General features: G+C 52.1%; 1 protein-coding gene across 1 annotated transcript; it reads right to left on the bottom strand.

The window, feature by feature from the left end:
- Positions 1–38: 38 nt before the first annotated feature.
- LOC100907939 (NFX1-type zinc finger-containing protein 1) lies at positions 39–7,672 on the bottom strand. The gene is made up of 21 exons (XM_029111424.1): positions 7,331–7,672; positions 7,126–7,251; positions 6,820–7,013; positions 6,581–6,727; positions 6,396–6,453; positions 6,182–6,304; positions 5,723–6,088; positions 5,367–5,632; positions 4,996–5,230; positions 4,677–4,896; positions 4,314–4,578; positions 3,904–4,160; positions 3,569–3,789; positions 3,309–3,486; positions 2,820–3,195; positions 2,303–2,698; positions 1,914–2,196; positions 1,167–1,768; positions 881–1,063; positions 578–741; positions 39–486 (listed from the first exon to the last, which is right to left on the bottom strand). The coding sequence occupies exons 1-21, from the start codon at positions 7,626–7,628 to the stop codon at positions 39–41; spliced, it is 5,406 nt and encodes a 1,801-aa protein (XP_028967257.1). The 5' UTR covers positions 7,629–7,672.
- Between the last annotated feature and the right edge of the window lie 13,944 nt (positions 7,673–21,616).

Genomic DNA, 21,616 nt, shown 5'->3' with positions numbered 1-21,616 from the left:
TGACTGATGACGGCTCCTGAACGAGGCCCTCATGCTTTCTAGTTCAATTCATCGAATCGGTAGTTCTGCATATTCTGCTGATCCGACCACGCGGAATAAGTCGCACCGTCCATCGCTCTCGCTACTCGATTATCCCCCCGGAGCGCATGGCTTCGGCCTCCGATAATTGCACCGCATTCATTGCATTTAGACTCTTCCATGGCGCCGCCGCACTCGGTGATGCAATATACGTGGCCCTTGGGGCACTGGTACCAATGTCCTCGTGTCAGTCCAACGGCCTTCAGAATCATTTTTCGTTCACCGTCGCTGATGCCGAGCTGAGCTCCGCCCAGTGTTTTCGATTTTTCGTCGAGGAAGTCTTTGACCGCTTTGGATTTGTCTTGACTGAAGCGCTCGACAGAATCCACGAAACGGAAACAATCCAACACATCCCGCTGCCCAGGATGAAGCCGGTCGGTCTTGAGCAGCATCGCCGTCGAGTCGAATCTGTGAGAGAGACGAATATGTGACTTGGTCCGGAATGTTGCAATCCCGGCAGTGCCTCGTCCGTAGAGAAGCCCGGGGACGGAGAACCCACCTCGAAATCTCGTTGATGATGTCTTCGAAGTGCTGTAGACCAACTCGTTCGTCCAGAGTTCGTCGTATAGCGAATAGGAGGTCAGTCCACAAGGCATAGCATTTCGGCGAAATTCGCTTCAAACCTCGCAAGTTTTTCTGAAGCTCAGCCACGCGCTCAATCACCTGGGAAGAATACCGTGCGTATCGGCTCCTCGGCGGTCAGGACCCTGGACGGTCGTGCGAGATAGGTGTCCGATTTCGGGTCTGGCTTGAGGGCTTCAGTGGATTTCGGTCGAATCGACCTCTACCGGAAAGCACTTACTGTGAGCACATTCGAAAATGTATCGATCGTCGTCTTATCAGGCCTCTTGAACGACGACAGCATGTCGATCATATCCTTCAGGAACGAGGATAATTCGGTGGTATTGACGACTTGGGTCATATGTCCCAGTCTCGCTAAAACCCTCTCGAGCTCTCGTTTGTTATCCGCCGGAGTTCCGAAAACCTGGTGTCGAATTCTCCAATAATTCAATTAGTACATCAAAAATTTTCATTCGTTGTCGCGCACCATCGAACCAATGAGGCGTTTGGCGCCCCCCTGGACTGACCTTGGCTTTGACGATCTCGATGAGATTCCGTTTTTCGTTGATGTGGTGCGAGAAGCGGTCAGTTCTCACTACAGGTGCTAAGCAAGCCGGACAAGATATCCCGCCCATGCTGATCTCTGTGCTTTTGATGCAGGTCTCAACCCATTTCTGCATTCCGGAAGATTCTATCACATGGCCGCAATCCAATTGTACGTAACGAGAATCCTCTTCCTCGGTTCCGAGCTCGACATCACAGACGTTTTCATCACAAACTCGACATCTGTCCGGGCATTTCGCGCTGCAGAATCCGATGCAGTCGTGATCGCACTTGAGCTTCTTGGTGCATGGCTGGGTGCACGGCTCGACAGAACACTTCTGGGAGCATAATTTGCTGCACTTCTGGTGGGGGCATCGCCTTGAGCAAGCTTCAGCGCAAGGCACGCACGGTTCCCCGCAAGTTCTTTCACAGTGCGAATGAATGCATGCGTTTTCGCATTTTCTCTTGCAAGGTGGACAGACTCGAGAGCACGGCTCCTTGCACACGTGCCCACAAATGAGTGTCCTCCCGCATCGACTTTGACACGGGACGTGGAATCGACCTTGGTAACAGGAGCCACAAGTTCCTTGGACGGGGGGAAGAGCGGTGGTCAGTTTTCGGATTGAGTGCTACCTATCTCGACGTGGATTCGAGCCCGTAGATTCCGCACGTCATGATCGAAACAAGTCTCCGCTCATGGGCATTCTTGCGACGTAAGGTTTCTCGCTTACCTTCACAAGTGTGCTCACACTTCAGAAGGCTACCACAGGGCTGCCTGCAGAGGCTCGCCACTCCACGAGCGTCGCTTCGAATATGACAGGCCACTTTGACGCGGTGTCCACAAATTGATACGACTTCTACTTCCGCCTTACATAACTTCTGACAGATCTGAGTACACTTCATATCACAAGGGTGACCACAGGGGAGCAGCTTCTCGCACTTCTTCTCACAGGTCGGTTTTTCCCGCTTGCCGCAGAGACGCTGGAAATGGGAGCATTGTGAGGGCTTGAAGGACTCGCGCAGCAACAGCAAAAGGAATCAGGAACGTGACGACAGGGGGAGTCATCGAGTTTCGAGTCCGATCCGCTCTCACCTCGACCGTATGACCGCAATCCAGCACGGAATGAATTTTCTCTCCGCATATATCGCAATCCTCGCCGCATTGTTTCTTGCACGGGTGGCCGCATTCCGGATACTTTTTGAGACACGGTCTGATACACTTGAATCTCGTTTGTTCGTTGGAGTATTCGTGACACAGCTTCGGACACATGTGGCCACAGTCCAGGCGATCCGCGCAGGGCATATAGCATCCGCCTTCGGCTACTTGCACGAAATCGCTCGGTTTGTACACTTTCGTTTCGGTCTTGTGCGCTTTGCACTGGAATCTGAAGTGGTCCCGAACCGAGTCAGCCACGGACTCGAGCATGTTCTTGAAGATCGGCTGGCGCTGCGCGATCATTTGGAAGTTGCCGACACAGAAGAGACCTAAGCGGGCTCGCGAAAACGCGACACAGAGCTGCGGACAGAGGATTTGCAAGCGGTCAGATGGACACGTGAGCGACATCGCGAAAAAATTGATCGAGGACCGAGAAGATGGTTCGTTGAAAGCTCTCAAGCCGCTATGCGTTCGTACGTACCCGGTTCATGGTGCGGAGGAAGCCAATCTGACCTTCTTCGTTGCTACGGACGAACGATAGGATTACTATATCGTTCTCTTCGCCTTGATAATTGTCCACAGAAGTCACCCGGAGCGAGAAGTTCAGCTGGCGCATCCTGTGCTTGATCAGGAACTGTTGTCCTGAATACATGGCGAGGACCGTGATCTGATCGGGGGTGTAGCCATGGACGAACAGGTAGCGAACCAGGCCGACGATCATGTCACACTCGAACACGTTGGTCTTCGAGCGATTTTCGCCGTCGTTCGACTCGAAGTGAGAGTGACTCATGAGCTGTAGGTCCGCTGACATACCCTTGACGCTCGGATAGGCATACACGCTCGGCCCACAATCCAATCTGGAAATGAGGAATGAAATAAGCAAATCTCAGCCTTGATCCAACCATGTGTGGACTGGGCAGAGTAGAGCGGGGTCAGTCCGTAGAAGAGATTCCCCGAGAAGTTGATTCACCTCTGGTAGATGTGCGGTACCAGAAGCCGAACGAACTCGGGACGCATACGATGCTGGAGCTCCAGACTGATGTAGGGGATCCCATTATTGACGAGCCGCTCGAAAAGGGAAACGTCCAGATGGTAGTCTCTGGCGAGTTTATAGTCTGACGTGGCTGGTTTCAGCTGTTTATGATCGCCTGCAGCGGAGAAGCGAGTATTGAGACCGGCGAAGTTTCCGTTGGAGATTGAAGCTCAAGCGATTCGAATGCCAAGACGTACCGATCAGGATCAGCTGTTTAGTCGAGGTACTGATCGTCGTCACAATGTGGGCTTCTAAGAGCTCTGCAGCTTCCTCGACGATGACCACCTCGATGTCAAGCTTTTCGTAGAGATGTTTGTATTTGGCGGCGCCGGTCGTCGTCATCCCGATAACTTGAGCTTGTTGTAAGATCAGAAAATCGGTTTCGGCTTCGAGTTCTCTCAACGCTCGAACAGCCTCACTGAAAAGCACGATCTGTCACGATCGGAGAAGAGATGAAATGGTTCGGAGAGCTCTTCGACCAGAGAGGAACCGGCGGGATCCCGGGGAGAGTCCGGAGAGCGCGGATACTTGCCTGTATTCATCCCGGTACCGATCGGTTTTTTTGTCGAGCTCCTTCATGTAGATGTCGTACCAGTGACGATAGAGATCCCAGCGCTCATCGATGCTTAGCGTGTACAAGCCTCGATCTAATCTACACTGCAGAATGACAGCTTCTTCTTTGGTGAGTCTCGGCCGGTCACTCACGGTCAGCTCGTGTTCGATGAAAAGATCCATCGCGGTGCTCTCTTGTTTCCCATGGAAACTGAGGAGTCGATCGACAACATCGATCTGTAACGAGGGAGGGAACAGAGTCATCAAGGGCTTTGAATCAATGAGCTCGGAGTTCTCAGACGTCGCACAGTCAAGGAGAGTCAACAGGCCCTGATCGATAGCAATCTGTCTTCGGAGGAGAAAATTTTCTCAAAGCGCCTAGGATCTCACCGTCACTTCATCGGTGTCCTTCTCGTCGATGAGTATGTCTTCCTCGTCGCTCTGAATTTCATCAGCCATCTCTGGGAGCTCGCTGCATCCCCTCGGCTCCTCAGGCGTCGCTGTCGATGCTTGAGCTTTCGACCCAGCGTTCTGTTTCTCCTTCTGAGCAAATTCCTTAGCTAAGGTCTCGATTTGAAGCCATTTATGAATGTCACGTTCCTTCAAAAAAACGCCGTAGCTGACGGATTCGAGGGCATCCTCTGGGATCAGCTTCCTAGAGGGCAAGCAGCAGTTTTGACGACCTCTCCGGCAGCAGTCATCGTTTCGCGTGCGAGGACATTTATGGTGAATGTATATTAGGCAAATACGGACCCGAACGCCTTCTCGGAAATTTCCTGATACGAGTTGATTTCTTTGCGCAACATGTTGATTTTGAAACGGGCATGTCTGGCTGCCCTCTCGGCGAGTTCTCTTTGGGCGACGGCAGAGTCGCGTCTCTTGAGTCTCATTTCGGATAGACTATATTGCACCATATCCTCATTTCTGCACATTCCCCCGACGCGGACGATCTTCGATGAAAATCTCAGGATGCCTGGATTCGATGGACCTCATTGACTCTCGGAAGAACATTTATTTAAGCTCGATATATCGACGATCGCCGATAAAATCCCGATCGGGAATCGATAGATACCTTCGAGGAACTGATCCAGTGCGTGATTCGTGTTGCAAACAACTAGGATAGGTTTCGTCGTGATGCGATTCAGGAGGAAAGTTTCGACGACCAACAGGCCGACAAAAGTTTTCCCTGTTCCCGGAGGGCCCTGTATGAGGCACAACTCGCGAGCGAAGGCGCTCTGCACTGCCGCGTACTGAGCATCGTCAAGTTTCGTGAGCTTGCGACTAGGCCAATTCAGACTATTCAATACCTGAGGATTTCCATTCACGCTTCATCAGTATTCTCGGTTCTCGTGTGACGAAGGTGATAGTCGATAACTGATGAGTTCTGCATCGGCAGGTCGCTGTACGCATATACGGCGCTACCGAGGAGAGTGATTCACTGACCTCGGTACAGGTATTGCGTTCATCCAACATTATCGGGCTCAAGTTGACAGAAGATCCTCTATTGATGAACTGAGGCGGCACGACTGTTTTTTCGAGTTTCACGATGTACTTCTCCATCGGCACTAATAGAGGATCGATATCTTGCAGAACTTTCAAGTTGTAGCGATATGCTTCGAACAGAGCGGTGCTCTCGATGACGCTGTAGCTCATCCCAGCTTCTAAGTAGTCTTCATCTTCTGATCTGCAACATGCGACGGAGAGACCACCTGTGCGCGGAGAACATGATCTTTCAATCTGTCCCGAGGTGCTACTTGAGTACTTTATCGCGAAGTTCCAGTCCCACCCCATCGAAATACCTCTTTGGAGAGTCCTAACGTCTCTCTGCAGGACGAAGGCGAATATCATCGAAGCAAAGTCATCATTAGACAATGCGATGACAGATCCGCTGGCGAATCGTTTCGAGCGTTCCCATTTCACCGATTTGTAATCCCGCGGGGCGAGTTGAAGGGCGTAGAGAAAAACGGAGTCCGTCAGCGCAGCCAGTCGACCCTTGCAAGACACATTGAAGTAGTACCTCACGGAGTTTCCTTTAAGCTCTTTCTTCCTGCGGCTGGCCTCCATGCCGAGATAGTTCTGGAGTCCCTCCCGTAAAGGCGCAACGAAATCCTCACGAAGCAGGCGGAACTGGGTTTCGACGTAATCATGACCATTCTCGTAAGGTCCTGCGGCATAAGAAAACTCCAGAAGACCTTCTCAGTCCGCTATCCAGAGCGTCGGAGGTACGACGTGAATTGATATTCGTTTACCGAACTGACCGACTATGATGTTCTTGCGAATGTAAGGTCTCAAGTCTTCCATGTCGTCAATCGTCGGGAAGACTGCAATTTCCTTGTAGTTGTCCGGCGGAGCTCCCCGATCCGAGTTCCTCTCTCCGACGCCTGAGAATCGGAAGCGGATTCGGCATTGCCTAAGACGAAGTGAGCGAGAAGGATTGGAGCCGAAAACGGGAAAATTGAACGAAGAACTCACGTATCACGGCTTTCGATTTCTTCTGAGTCTCAACCTCAAGGTCCCGAGCCTCGTCGACCTGCGGAATCGATGCAGGAGTGTTGTGAATGAATGAGCCCGGACCGATCGAGATTGCGCAAGGAGCTGGTCCCGGATGCTTGCGTCTGATTCCCGATAGGAATTCCCAAAACTGAATCTCAAATAACCTGTCTCTCCAAACTCTCCAACATTTCCAAGAGGTTGCAGTTTCCATGCTGAAGTTTTCTCTGCAGTACTCCCGCATGACGACTGATGATACTCAGAAGGACTTTCACAACCTGGAATACTCCTCCTGGCATCATCGTGCAGGCTGTCTGTGGAGCAGAATCGAAGGTGTTCACACACACTAAGTCGCTCTGGTCGGGGAATTCTGCCTAACTGCACCGTTTTCAAGGTCCAGACTGACCTGATACAGCAGGACAATGTCGCGCACAACCAGAGCGAGCTTCGCGCTCAAGTCGTCAAATAGAAAGACCAGTGTTCCCGTCAGGTAATTGTGGAACTTTTCGAAATATTTTCGCATGAACGCGAGTGTGACATTCCGATTGGGGCTCTCGAGGCATTTCGCGAAAACCTTGACAGCTACCACGATTTCGTCCACTGAAGAGGAAAGACATTCGAAGCTTCATGTGCCACGCTCCTGATAACACAAAGTGAATACGCAGACAGAGAGATTGATTTCCAAACCGTTCGAGATGGAGCTACTGCTTACATTCAGCGTAGGTTTTCTGTTCCAGCAGACAGCCCCAACCTGGATTCAGCTCGAGCTCCATGATCAGATCTTTAGGCTCGCATTTATACAGATCGTTGAGTTTGTGCTTCGTGATCGGGAACAACTCTGGGGAAATGAGATCTCGTCTTCACTCAAACACTGTGTAGACCGAACGAATAACAGCAACCCGATCTACAAAAACTACCTCGGCGTTGAGAGGCGCCAGGCGGCCGCCCTGCCGGCCCCGGATTTTCGGGTTTCCTGGGTCGATGTTCTCCGGCACCGCGCACCCTCCAACTCGATCCCTGTTCCTGAGGCTCATGCAGGCCTCGGCTCGTACTGTCGTGGATTCGAAAGTCTCTACCGCGACCTCTCCCTCTCATCCAGGACTGATTATTATCTTTGGACCATCTTGTTCGGCTATTTCTCGCATGATTTTCATTGGACGACAGCGCAGCGAGCTCTCTAAGCTCCCCGCGAGTCGTCTGTCGCGAGTCATCCATGACGTCACCCGAGGGAGGAGCTCACATGTGTCCTCGACCAAAATCTGAAAAAAAATGAGATTTCCGGAGAAATTCATCTCGCCCATGCCCGTTGACTGATTCCCATTGGTCGAGCTCCATCGAATCCGTTCCAGAAGAGTTACTCCTGCCGGAATATGATATCGGGAAGTTACCAAATTCAGCCTCGAAGAGGGATGGAGAAACCGGCGTCTGATTCCGGACGTATGCGCGATATGACCGACTTACGGCCGGAGATATGGACTCTCGGGACGTCCCAGACTTCTATACAGCCTTGGAAAGCAACGAGATCACCCCACACAACACAAGAAGGAGTTCATTCGAATTCAAATTTCCACGAAGCTCTGACCGTTGATCGGCTCCTTCCAAATTTCGCGATTCCACATGACCTCACGGAACGGCTAGCCCGACTCCGGATAGTCTTTGTGCTCGCATATCAGAATGCAAAGGCTAGACATCGCATGTCGATTCTTGGTCCACTCAACCTGATTGTCAACTAGTCGAGCTTCTGAATTCCCGTTCCCAGAGGAAGGGACGTTCGAGAATGAGGAGCATCCGGTGGAGGTCCTGGCAATATTCCGGTGCAACGATAGCACAGCGGGAGGCGAGAGAACCGACGCCAACGATCGGTCAGACGATCCTGATAAACTCCAAATCTTCCCACTGCAACCTGCTCGCAGTGGAGATTTGGAACTAATATCGTGGGAGTACTTCTCGCGGAGGGCAGTCGATCTCTCCGTGTTATAGCCGGAATACATGATTCCTCATCAGTGCGAGGAAGTGATTTCTACGCTCGGCACGCTCTCCTCCGACATTAAATCTCGAGAATGGCAGAAGAAAGCATCCTCATGAGTCACTGGCTCTCGGAATATTCGACACTCACGAATTAGCGGGCCCTTCGATTGTAAGTCGATCGATACAGCAGAAAGCCTCTCTCTTCTTGATGAGTCCTCACTTAAGCGTAGAATGAGTACCTACAATCAGGAGTTTCAAGATGTCGAATGGAGAAGAAGTGACTAGTTCGGCAAGTAGCCACCGGCTCGAAAAGAGAAAGAGGTACTTGTGCGCCGCTCAATGTTGTTGCTCCGACGTCAAGTAGATCCAATCACCCCTACTATTCCTGGAGAATCTTGCGGTTTTGGCGACACGGTACTCCCGCAGTCTGTGTTTTGCCTGCAGACCCGACTACAGTCCCAGGGGTCCGGGCGATATTCGGATCTGCGGGAGAGTTTCCAGCCGATGTTTATCGAATGAAATCAATGCGCCGTTCAGAGTGCGCGGAGCATGAGTCATGGAGGTTCCGGAAGAATCTCGATGCTCCGGTCAAGTCCTCGCGCACTATGAATTTCCCGGGGGCCTCGTGCTTCCCCATGCCAATGAGCTTCGAGGATAGTCTGCCAGAAAAAGTCTCAGATTGGCGACGGGAAGCCTTACTTGTGCGCGGCTCCTCGCTCGGTCTCGAACGGCAAAACTAACCGGACTCAGCTTTTCCCAGGGAAAGCGGAGTCGCGGAGCTGGGCGACAGAAGCGTCAACAGTGGCCAATACCGTAACACGTCTCAGTACTCAGGGTGCTCGATGTACGCCCATGAGCTTTTCCCGACGCAGAATGAGAGGGAGGAGCCGCTGAGGCAAACACCACACATCGCGACATCTTGTCTTCGCGAACGTCAAGCCAGGAGCGCTCCAAGGTGGCGTAGCGTGTATCCATGACGATCTGTGAGGAGGCATCAGGTCACCACCGGATTCCTCGAGATTACTCAGTTCCCTGAATACTCGTTATTGGAGACTTTCGAGGACTCTTTTTAGTCTCCAAGGGCTATTTCGCGACTGGGAAAATTCACTCTGCCGCGAGGTCTGACCGCTCAATCCCCTCGCATCTTTTCACGAGATCCATCTTCTTAAAATTTGGGTTTGATCTCATTAGTTCCCGTGGCACGAATAATTGCTGTGAATGCTCTGTTTGCCATGCGTGGGACTTTCTCCCCAACTTTTTTCTAGCTCTCTTTGATCTCTCTCGGATCATTTGATCTTCCTGGGAAGCTGCCGTTGATGGCTGGAACTTCCCATGTAGCTCTATCGAGACATTTTTGAAAGGTGGAATTTAATTCCATAATTTTTAAACTATCGCAGGAATTCCATTGAGAATCTCCCGGGAGGGGATCGTTGGACTCAATTCAACTCGATCCGACCGTAATCTTCCATGACCGACGCCGCACGGATACAGTGGTGCTCCGTGATGCATTTAAAATCGAGATTTATATCGAACAAATGTGACCTCGGAGAGTTTTCCTCTCGATCGATCTCCAAGCGGGACCCCGATTTCGCCGCTGCCATGCCTGCTTCGGCGGATTAAGGTATCTGGATCCGGAATTCATGAAATACGAAGCATGAGAACTGTTCATGCACCGCGTGCGATCCCGCATACAAGACCGCTCGCGACGGATAGGTGAATCCGTGGCCGATCCAGTGCTTACCTACTTACGTATAACCAACGTACCGCTTGTCGGAGCTATGGGAGTATTAGATTCAATCGATGAAGATCCACACCGACTGCCCCCCCGAGCTCCCATTCACTCCCGGTAAAAGAGCTCCACCGACTGTGGTGCTAACAGGGGGGCAGGACTGTGAGCGTGACGGAATATCCGCGTGATCGATTCGACAAATTTGTTCAGCGGTCTGACGTGGAGTTGTTGAAGAATAACAGATTTTTCGAGTCATTATCGAGCCGAGAGTGTGTGACGCATTGAGGAGCGGTTTCCCTCATTTCGGTCGTGGGCCTGATCTCCCGCACAGATCCCATCTATCGGTGCTCAGGGTCGGCTACGCTGCTGCGCGGGTCCCATAAGTTTGCTTGATGGTCGAGGATGAGTGAGTATTTACTCTCGAGCCCGCTCGCACTTGTTCATACTTTACTCGTCGCCGTCAGCCCCGAACGGGAGGATCCGCTTGGTTGGTCGACGAGGGCCGAAGCCGTGGCGATACTCGTGGCCCGAGTAAAAACTTTGACAATGGCTTCTCCTCTTTGATTCGCTCTGAAAAGCAATCCCGCCGGCAGAAGCTCCGATTGAATATCAGCCACAGCAGAAGCTCGCTGTAACGATGCTGCCACTCTTTGAATGTATCTATACTCTAGTTCAATAGAGGAGTTGCATCCGATACTCAAAGTGCATCAGCAGCATTGTTCAAGCTAAAAACCGACGCGCACGCCATCGCGTCGACTTACGTAAGCGTTGAAAACCCTCTCAGATTGAGCCTATGATACAGTGGGTCTCCCTCCAAACTCAGATAGTCTCATGGATTGTGCCCGACCCCGGTTTGGAACTCCGAGCTTCTCGCAGAATCTCGCCCGCTCCAAGTACCTGTTCAGCTGAGCACCTGTCGTTCGCTTGAAATGCATTTTGTAGCTTTCGGCGCTCCTGAAAATCAGTCTTCGATGCTTCGCTCGAGAAGAATTTCCCGCAAAGTGTCCGAGAATGCGCGAAGATCACTGATTATAGGCAAGACGCTTTCCCCAGAATTATTCCACGATCCATATCTTCTTAGACTCCGTGCTCAAGCTCGGAATATCGCATGGGCTCTGTTTCGTAGTTGGCGGGCTGAAACCTACTCCGAGTGAAACGTATTTCAGTCGAGGAGCGTGAGTTTCTCGGGTGGATGCACTCGATAGGATATGCTCGTGCTGCTCATTGATCCTCGTCGAGTTTTGCTTAGCACGGACTATCGGTCTCCCGGTCTCATCTCCTGACTTGCGAGTCGCATCAATTAATGTTCTTACGAGTAATGGAATCCCGTTTTAACGTCCCTAATAAAAATCATGACGAAATCGCGAGCGCGTAGTATAGCATCGAAGCAAACAAAACAAGCTAATATCCCTGATTCCCAACAGCAGCCCTGGGGTCGCAGAGCTACAGCCACGAGACGGGGGAGCGCCACTGCGAATGACTTCCTCAGTACGATCTCGAACTCGGGCTAGCGCCTGAGGTCGGCGGGATCGGCTGTCAACGGAGCCAGCAATGTTCTGTCATCGGATACCTGTGGGATGACAGCGAGGAGGGATTCTGCGAACTTGAAGCTCGTCGTGCCTTCGAACAATATGAAAACTTGGAAAACGGGACGATCAGATAGACTTTTACGGGAGACCAAAGTGCAATCACAGGGGGGGGGGATAACCCGGGAACGGAGTCTGGTCAGATGAGAGCCGTAACATTAATAAGATAGAGTCTAGATCGGAATAAGGGTCTCCCGTACTTCCTGAATAATTCGCCAGCTCCGCGGATGTTCGATTTCAATTAAAAACCTAATCCAACTGCAAACGAACGGCTCATATGTTCAGAAGGATCAAGGGTTTATCGGACCGGCCGGGGACGAATCACGAAAAAAAAACGGTTGGTATCGGAGCGAGAGACCCAGGAGGCAAGGTGAGGAGCCGTTGAGGATCCGGACGGGACGAATTGGAATAGGGAAGATTCGGAAGAACATCGTCTATTCCTTTCAGTAGCCTTGATGCAAACCCGGCTTTCCAACCTACGTGTCAGACGGCTTTCCTCGTCACGAGCTTTGCGTTCCCTGGTTCGAATTTCCGAGAAATATCCGCCTCTCCTCTGACCCTGATGTGACGCCCGAGATTCTCCACGGTGAAAGATAACTTGGCATGCCTCGAAGGTGGTCCATTTCTGGTATGGAACATCCGGTCGTATGTGAGAACGGCGTGCGTTCTTGCGATGAGTAGACGCAGCTCTCGGGCGCGGAGCTCATCCTATAAGTTCAGGATTTCGGATCGAGTGGAGCAGGCGGGCGCCTCCCAGATCCTGGACTGGCGATCCTTCGTCTCGAGAACTTCTTCTCGAAGTCCCGCCTAAGGTCTCCGGAGAAGAAACTGTATCCCCCAGACAAGCATGGGGGAAACGCTCTCGAAAGAAGGGAGGTCGAAATCTTATTTCGATCATACAGCTGGGTCAAGTGACATTCGGCGGCTGGAGAAGCGTGTCTTGTCCCGATCCTGCTCAACAATGTGATTCAGCTCTCAGTGCTCGGCCCCCTACAAGTTTGTGTCCTAATGGAAACTCTTTTCACCATTCTTACACTCTGGAATGATGCACAATGCTCTTCTCCGCTCCATCTGAATGCTGCGCGTGATGGAGCAGCGACGCAGAGGGCGAGAGAAGAACAATTCCTTCAATTCTCTTTCTTTCGTGAACCGCGTCCGACATCGAGCCCACATTGTTACTGCGCCGACTTGTTGTACGCTCAGAGTGGGACACCGTAATCGATGCCTGGGAGGACCTATGCTCGGAGCGAAGCTACTCGCCCCGCTGATTTTGGCATCTGCGGTGGTAATAATAATACCAGTGACAAAGACCGTAGCAGTGCATTGGTCATCGTCGATCCGGTTTGACTAATAGCCTTCTCGACATCGGAGCGCTCCCATTCGTTCCATCCGATAGCTAGCATCCGATTCGGTCGCTTGCTCTCGTTCCGTGAAACATTCGAAACTCCGCCGGGCTTAGATCTCAATAGCTGCAATGTGATGCGACCACCGACCCAAGTTGGGGATCCGAATGAGTAAGGGACTTTTTCCCTACCTTAGTGCGTATGTGTGCGTGTGCGTACGTGTAGTTGGTCTCGATAAATCATTCGGAATTGACACGGATTCCGTGACGCTAATGCAATGCAAATAATTAATGGGACCACCATCTTAAGTGCGCGGCGAGCACAACAGTCGAGCCCGGCGGAGAAGATTCACAGACTTTTTGAATCAGTGCCCGCGCCGAATGTAGATCTGATTCTCGATTGTTCGGACGAATTCGAACAGAAAGAAATAATCTCAGGATCCACAGGGTTCTGCCGAAATTGAATTTTCCCTATCGACCCACCGAGGGCATCCCTGGCAGGAGCTCCGTCTCATGGCCAAGTTCATTTCGAGCCGTCGAATATCTCGATGATGCGACGGCAGCGATCCGAATTTCCGGATGCAGGAGTCATTATCAGATGAAATCATTGCGGGTTCCGCGTCAGTTTTCTCGAACTCGAGATCGAGCATCAGTACCGAGTTCTCGGCGCGCCATTGCCCTCTGCCGGAGCCACCGCCTCCTTCGGAGAAACTTTTGCCATCGCGGCTATCCAGCGCCAGGCAGGAAATGTCATCCCTCTATCTCCGTGCACAAGGTTCCGGGGGGAAGCAGTCGGTTCGGAGATTGAAAGGTTGCAGCCTCTCGTTGCAGGATCCCCTTCCTGCTCTCGCTGGCGGGACATTCGTCTTCATCAAAGTGGGGAATCGGTCAACAGTTGACCCGTTCCGGCTGCTGTGCGCGGGAGAATTGGCGGTTGCCCGGCCTTTTATTTCCCTCCCACTACGGCAAGCCGACTTCGCGAAGAGAAAGCCGGGAATTGATCATGTTCGCGGCGCTGCGGGATATTTCGCCGGCACTCGAGGCATAGGGAATAAGAAGCATCAGAATATCAATCTTAACAGAAAGCCTCCGGAGTTTCCGAGGATTTCGGTCAAGCCCTTGACTTTAGCTAGGAGCTGTTGCACTCCTTCGACATCATTGGGGGGCGAATAATCACGTCGATGATGAAAACTATACGAGAAGAAAAAGCTTGTGGAGAACGCTAGCGAATGTTCGTGCTTTTCCGAGAGCGAATTTCATCGGAGGAATGCGGAAAAATCCATCCTTTTGGGAATAGCGATCGTGAGAAGTTCGCGAGATGAATTCACTGAGGACCGTCGAGGGTACTCGTTCCCGACGAGAAGGAGGAAATTCTCCGAGTATTCAGCCTATCATTCTCTTGACTCCCAGTATCGAGTCATCTGACAGAGAGGGAGCTCGGTGACGATGGATTTTTCGCATGAGTTCATGTATCGCGTGATTTGTGCGTGATAACCGTCGCGACCGGAAGTTGTTCCCCACGTTTGGGTTCAGTGGACACGATTGATAGAGCAATTACGGTGGAGTAAACTCGCCATCAAGACCAGAGGTCGAGCCAGACAAAAGTGGTCGACGGAGCAACAACGGACACCGAGGCAAAAGGAGCAGTCATGTCACTAGAACTCTTCCGAATTGACCTGAGAATCCGTTCGGTCAGGATAGATCCCGACGGGATCAGTAATGCCGTTGCGGAGAGTGTCAGTACCCGGGTGCTTCATCACAACGATCTTCTGCCCGCGCAAGGGCGCTTTGGACTTGAGTCTAGTTGACTAGGTTTCGTGTCGTTTCGGTTCGTTCCTCCCCGCGGGGAATTCTTCTGTGGGTGCGGGGTTTGCTTCGCTGCTTCCGTCGAGCGTTCCGCAGTTTTGCGAGAGAGGAAGCCTCGCCTCGCTTCGTCTGATAGAAGAAGTTTCAGTGGTTTCAGCCTCTTTTCCTCCGCGCTTCTCAACGGCTCCTTCCTCTTCTCGTTGTAGTCGTCGCCAAAGAATTCGGCATGTGAACCACGTCCGCTGCGTCAGCGCGAGATGCGTGAGAATTGGCGAAAAAGCTAATGCGATGCCTCGATAGAGTCTGTTCGAACGGCTACGACGACGCCGGCGGGTGGAAAAATTTTCTGCCTGCTTTCCCGAGGCGGCACAGCCCTGTTGTACTGCTTGGAAGTCTTTCCTCTACAATGTGTTCAGACTCTACGAGGACGAGCGTCTATGGGAGTTATTTGAATCACGGCCCAACATCGAGAGTTTTTTCGCCCTCCTTTTGGGTGACACGGATTTGCGAGGGAGGGGGTCGGCGCTGAACAAGCGTGTCGCTGTATCGTTTTTCTCCAGAGCGTGATGTTGTTTCTGTTGTCCAATTTAGCGGCCGAGTGATCTCTACCGGTGGGCTCTTCCTGCCGATCACTTCTGTCGGAAGCGCCTTCCGGGAGAGGTTCCGCCGGATCCTAGAGGTCGGCTGTGCTCTGCGTGTAATTGAGACATCTCTCAAGTGACCATCGGGTCCTCTCGAACAGCCTCAACCCCATCGCAATCAATTCCCCAAGACGTTATGCCGTAAAATGACCAAGAAGCGTGATTGGAAGCATTCCTCCACCCGGAGCTCTCGCCAATCGGGGAAAATCACTCGGAAGGAGTCCGTTGGACTCCGAGCATTATCGTTATTCCTCTGAGCCTCTCCAGAGAGAGAGTTGGGACGTCGTGGATAGCTCTCAGGACGTGTATTCTCTACTCCAGCCCTCGGCGCCGTGATCTTGAGAACATAGGATCCATCTGGCTGTTCCTCTCGATTTCTTTGGCAACGAACTCGGAGTCGCCGGAGCGGAGATACGGATAGCTTAGGGATCTCTGGCGATTCGCGCTTAGAACGTGCTGCATTGATTCTCCTCGGAGTCTCGGGATGCAAAGAAGATCCGACTTACGATCCATCTGGGGTAATGTTCCTTCCCGAGATTCTTCCCGTGGTGGAAACGAGCGCGGAGTGCGGTGTCGAGGGGAAGTCGTTTCACTTAAAGGTCCATACGCGCATATCAGCGCAATAAATTCTGCCCGCCGTGGCCTATAGAGCGGAGCATGACCTCTTGAGGACTTCAGTTGGTTCTCTAGCTCGGTCGCCGGCTCGCTCGCTGGCCCGCTTTTAAGAAGATCCATTCTTTAACAGCTCGTTAAACAATGGAGTCACGGGAGGCTCCTTTGTTTTCTGCCGCTCCCTTAGGAAAATTCTCGAGGAATTTCTTCCGCTTCTTCACAGCGCTCGTCGTTGTCTCACAGCCACGTTCCCTTCGAACAGAGGAGGAGTTGATAAGCGCTCCTCTCGCAGATTTTTTCTCGGCTCGTGAGTTCGTCAAAGATGATCCGCGACCCGAACTTCCGGGTCCGATATAGAGGTCGGGACCGCCAGAAATCAGAGACGACAGCGTCGTCGAGACTGTGCGGCGTCTACTTGACCAAAAAAGCTGGGGCGGTATGGAGCGCACAATTAGCTATATGAATAAAAGATGGAGAAGTTTTAATTACTTCGGAGCTCTGAGTTGGCGCACGGAAAGACGAGCCGGCAGACGGCTGGCTCGCTAGCAAGTCGGTCGGTCGGTCGGTCGGAATGCGGGGTAAGTTGAAACAAAACTTTTCAACAGCCAGGCTCGAATGAAAACGAGGAACAAGCAAACATACTAATGATGATTCCGCCGACTGAGTAAATTAAGCGTCAGATGCTTCTCCTCAGTCCGGCTCAGCGCCTTACTAGAGATATGGATGAGACTCGATCGAATTCTATCATTCTCTACGCTGGGAGTAGCTCTTGGATAATTCTCGCGACTGAGATGTTGCTCGAACAGGCGTCCAATGTATCAAATCGCGGGGAATCCCTCGATCAATGAGGTTTCATCCAGGAGGAGCTCGAATCTGCGTCTCGTGAGCATCTTCCGATCCCGGAGAGGAGGAGAAGAGCAGACGATGGAATGACTACACTGCGACGCCAGGGAAGTGATACATGGAATTGAGTGCGCATTAAACATCAAAAGTTGCTGCCTATATCAAAGCAGAGCGTCCAGATTGTGTTTGCGAGCGGAGTGGAAGCATTGAGGTGAACTCATTGCTCTCCTATGCTCCCCCTCTGGCGTCGCCCTATCTATTACTTACCTCGCCCTCACTACCTACGCCAAGACTTTTGATGAAGGAAATTGTGATTCAGTCGGAACGAATCTCTAAGGACAGCATCAGAACCTTCAGACAGCACCATCTCCTTGCGAAGCTCGCCGCTCATGCCAAAGCGAGGTTTCGGGCCGAACACGGAGGATTCCGATGCGTCAGGAGTTTCTCCGGCCCCCAATTTCCCCCACCACCAGACCCAAGACTCGAAGTCGAATCCTCTTCGTATCATGTAGGTTCTGGAATTGTTGATGGAGTCCAGGGCGTCATTTCCCAGCCGAGACATCTTTTTTTCGGAGAACAGAATGATCTGCTCTTGTCGAATTTTCAGAATACTCGGACATTTGGTGCGGTAAGGTCAGGGGCGACACAAAACGTCGCTCTCAAGGAACACTCGGAAGGGCAACTCGGAAGTACTCGACGGTTAGAGCGTGAATTCCGAGATGGATATTGAGGCGGTAGAGAGACCGGGAGAACGAGAAGGCAGGAGCAAGTTCTGGCCATAATTAAAATTCCTGTTGCTGAGATAACATCGGAAATATTTGCCATGCGCACTCCTGATTTTTCCCGACTCCGAGTCTTCCGCGTCACTTCGACGTGTCTCGAATTCTCAGCGTGATGTCTTTTTGCCTCAACCAATGTCTTTATTCGATTTTGCGAGCTTCTCTTCCCTCTCCTCGTTTTTTTGTTCGGCGTTCCCCATCGGCTTCTGTTTACCCGCATTCTTCGCTGGCTAACGAAGCGGCCGGCAGCGAGCTCGTGTGTCGCTCTCTTAATGCATGTATCTCAGCAATATTCCGACGGATGTCATTTCCGGAGATCCCTTCTCGAATTCAAGCTCCGCGATGGAACTGCCGAGAGGGACTCTCCCCGAGAGATCTGATGCTCCGGCGACGTCGCTGGGATGTTTTGGATTTCAGAGCGGAGAGGCTCGCGGAGCTTTCGCCCCGTTTTGCCTGGACATCTCCGAGAGGCAATCTCAAACACCGAGTTGCCTCGCTGCTCGCGTCGGTCACCGATCAACAGAGCCCGTCGGATGACGCAATCCGTCTGCAGTGCCTCAATCGCGCCGAAGTTTCCCGTATCGAATCGAGTCGCGAGGGCGCCAATGCACTCAGCAGACGATTGATGCCTCGTAGAAGACGAGGACATCTTCGCTCGAGCACTTGATTCTCAGCTCTTGAGCAAACCTTTTCTCAGATGGACGCGGGAAAATATTTCGCTGCGTTACGAGTTGACCGTTTCATGCCGTTATTGAAGGTGACAAAGGGTGTTCGGAAGCAAAAATCAAACGTAAAGCAAGTCACAGCGGACATAATTTACCGAAGAACTTCCGGGATGGGAATACAGTGGAATCTCCTTACGATGAACACTTTTTCGCCCTCCGTTCGGCTGGCTTGCCATAGAGATAATGATCCGCTACAGCGAACTCTCATTACAACGAAAATATTTTCCTGGTTTCGCGAGGTTCGTTTTTTCGCGGTATCCTGGCGCTGGAAGATGACATGACTCCAGCTCATGTATCGAAGTCATCCAGCATCTGCACAAAAATCATTGGGACAATCAACGTACTGTCAGTTTGCCAGACGTTCACTTGCAGTCTTCTTCCTGATTAGCCGAGTCTCTCCTTTCATTGCTTCGTTCAGGGTACGCGAGTGGGATTTCCGGTTCCGCCCGGTCACGACCCACAGTGGGCCAGCGGCGGCCAAAAATACCTTTTATTTAACGGATGACGATTGAAGCTTCCCAGATGGTCTGTGATGACGGGAAGAGTACCTAGGTGGCCTTAAATTTCCTCAGGAATCCGAATTTCGACTCAGAAATTTGATCCGAGCAAAATTCGAGGACCTGGAATGGTATATTGTCTAAAAAATGAAAAACGCGGTAGATCTCTCGCGATTTCATTTTCAGACAATATACCATTCTAGGTCCTCGAATTTTGCTCGGATCAAATTTCTGAGTCGAAATTCGGATTCCTGAGGAAATTTTAGGCCACCTAGGTACTCTTCCCGTCATCACAGACCATCTGGGAAGCTTCAATCGTCATCCGTTAAATAAAAGGTATTTTTGGCCGCCGCTGGCCCACTGTGCGACCCCCGTATCCGGCCGCCTTGCCGACGGTCAAGCATGCATCGGGCGGACGGGCGACGTCGAGAACAAGTGGAGAACACAAGGAATCGTCTTCGCTCAGTCAACAATGCAGCAAAATGCGAGGGGCCCAGGAGACTTGTGAAGAGGTCCTCCCGGTGTTGTGATGTGGGTCCTTAGTCCTCTGCGCACAGCGTCGTCTGTGTGCGCAGCCAGCAGTAGGACACAGTGACTCTCATTAGCGGAACATTGACTACCGGAGAGACACCCTTTCCTCCCCGCAGGACGGTGCTAAATTCGTTTCTCTGACAGCGTCTGGACGGTATTTCGACTTCAGGCGAATTCAAATGAAGGGGAGAGCGGCATCTTCTGATGATCCGATGGCGATTAAGGGGTTCAGTGCTCGAGATTTTCGACAGAAACCACAGGAGTTTGACCGTCGACCTTGTGTCGGGATGATCTTGGAAGAGGGAATTTCTTCCCTGCCACGCTCCGAAGCTTATCGAAGACACGTTTTTGTCCGTTGATTTACTCGACGGCGAGGACGACGACCGATGGACCTTCAGCGAATGAATAACAAAGCCAGACAAGCAAGGAGCGAGCCGATTCCCTGCCGGCGCAAAAAAGTCCGCTGCGAGAGATAACAAGGTAGGGCAGCCGGTGTCGGCGCTATACCTCGGGCGCAGCTTCGAGGAGTATTTTGGCCGTCGTCGGTCTATCGACAAACTGCTCCTCGACGACGGAGGGCTTGGCCTGTCTCGCTTCAAGCTAACGGAGCTCGACTTAAGTCGCGGCCTAGCCAGTTTTGCTCGTCAGCTACCTTGGAGCTGACCGGTGGAGAAGAAGACAATCGAGGGACCCAGTCGACCGACCTCTACGTCCCCAGCTAGACCAGTGGAGCCGGTGTCCGGGGAAGAGAGCGGGTGAACAAGCTATCTCGTATCTTGGGTGTGGTGGCTTCGTTCAACTCTCTAAGTGGCCATTTAACGTTTATGGATCCTTGTCCAGTGACGTCCCTCGACCGCTCGCTCACCTGTTTTTCGCTTGCCTGCCGGACGAGATGTTCGCCAGCGGCAGGCTGAACGGAGCGGCATCGTGGAAGGACATTTTGGGGACGCGAGTCGGAGAGAGAGAGCAGGAGATAAGCACGACAAGTCGCCGTCATATCGGTACTGCGCTTTAGGGTGCTCCCGTCGTCATATGAACTCACTCGTTGTTGAACTCATCAGGTCGCTGGTGCGTGTCACTCGCCATGAAGTCCATTTCGGGAAAAGAGGAATGCTCGAGAAGCTTGCTGAAAGTAGGTAGTTTTTTTCCGGTGGAGTCTCGTGGGCTTCGGCGATATTGCGACCGCTGCTCTCGCGACGGGAAATCTCTCTGAAGTCGGATCGGAGAGCATCGTCGCAATGAGCCAAACTGGTAAGCAAGCGGAAGATTGAGCAAACGCCATGATTGCCGCATCCTCTGGCGGCGAACATCATGGAGACAAACAATTCCAGACGGAATGCGACGACCCTTTGTTTCTCCAAGGGCTTGCCAAACTCCGGCTCGCAACTCAGGAAGCTCGCTGTTGACACGAGCTTGCCACGTATCGCCGTCAGTAAGTTTCCCGGTTAGGCAGCGAGCCGCTCGGCCTTGTCACCCAATCAGTCAGTGCGTCAGTCCGAGCGGCGGTCCGCAATGAATGACACGCACATCTCCGTAGTTCCGTAGCTAGATTTGCAACTTTATTCTGAAGCGGAAATACTGTCCGTTCTGAATTTCCGGAAAAACCCAGCAGCTCTTCCGCTCGCCACTCAGCAAGCCGAGCCCGGGGACTGCGAGACGACGAGAAAACCGACCGACTCAAATCGGACGGGCGCGGCGATAGACGGGCGCAGCTCCCAACCGCGCCGCTGGAGTCTGCGAAGACCGCAACTGCGAACTCGACATGATTTTGTTGCAAGCATTCTCAGATCGTCTCCCACAGGACCCTGCTGGAAACTTCTGAGCTGGGGCGAAATTTGTTGCCGGACGCAAAGCACCGCAGGGCTTCCAAGGCTCTCTTTGAGGAAATTTCACAGTGGTCGTTGTTTTTTTCCTCCTCCGTATTCCGCACAGGGCAGCTGAGAATAATCCGGGACCTGATTTCCAGCTTTCTGCTTACGAGACGAGATGCCCGGCAGAGAGCCCGGCTTGCAGTAGTGCAAGAAGGCGGACGGTCTGGCCGGGCTCACGATGCCAGTGATTTCTTTTTTTGTTCCTTCCGGAATCGATATTTCACCTCTCTTGTCTCAAGGACCATTTTTCGGTGCTCTTGTCGGCCGACGATC

The sequence above is a fragment of the Galendromus occidentalis genome, unplaced genomic scaffold, assembly GCF_000255335.2.
Source record: "Galendromus occidentalis unplaced genomic scaffold, Mocc_1.1 scf7180000077440, whole genome shotgun sequence".
In the NCBI taxonomy this organism is placed as follows: domain Eukaryota; kingdom Metazoa; phylum Arthropoda; class Arachnida; order Mesostigmata; family Phytoseiidae; genus Galendromus; species Galendromus occidentalis.
The sequence above is the reverse complement of the archived record's forward strand: the minus strand, read 5'-3'. Positions and strand labels throughout refer to the sequence as shown.

Coding starts and splice junctions, on each gene's coding strand:
- LOC100907939 (XM_029111424.1), bottom strand. CDS start 7,628: ATGGATGACTCGCGACAGACGACTCGCGGGGAGCTTAGAGAGCTCGCT. Junction 4,579..4,676: donor ATTTCCGAGAAGGCGTTCGG/GTCCGTATTTGC, acceptor CTTGCCCTCTAG/GAAGCTGATCCCAGAGGATG. Junction 1,064..1,166: donor TCGAGATCGTCAAAGCCAAG/GTCAGTCCAGGG, acceptor ATTCGACACCAG/GTTTTCGGAACTCCGGCGGA.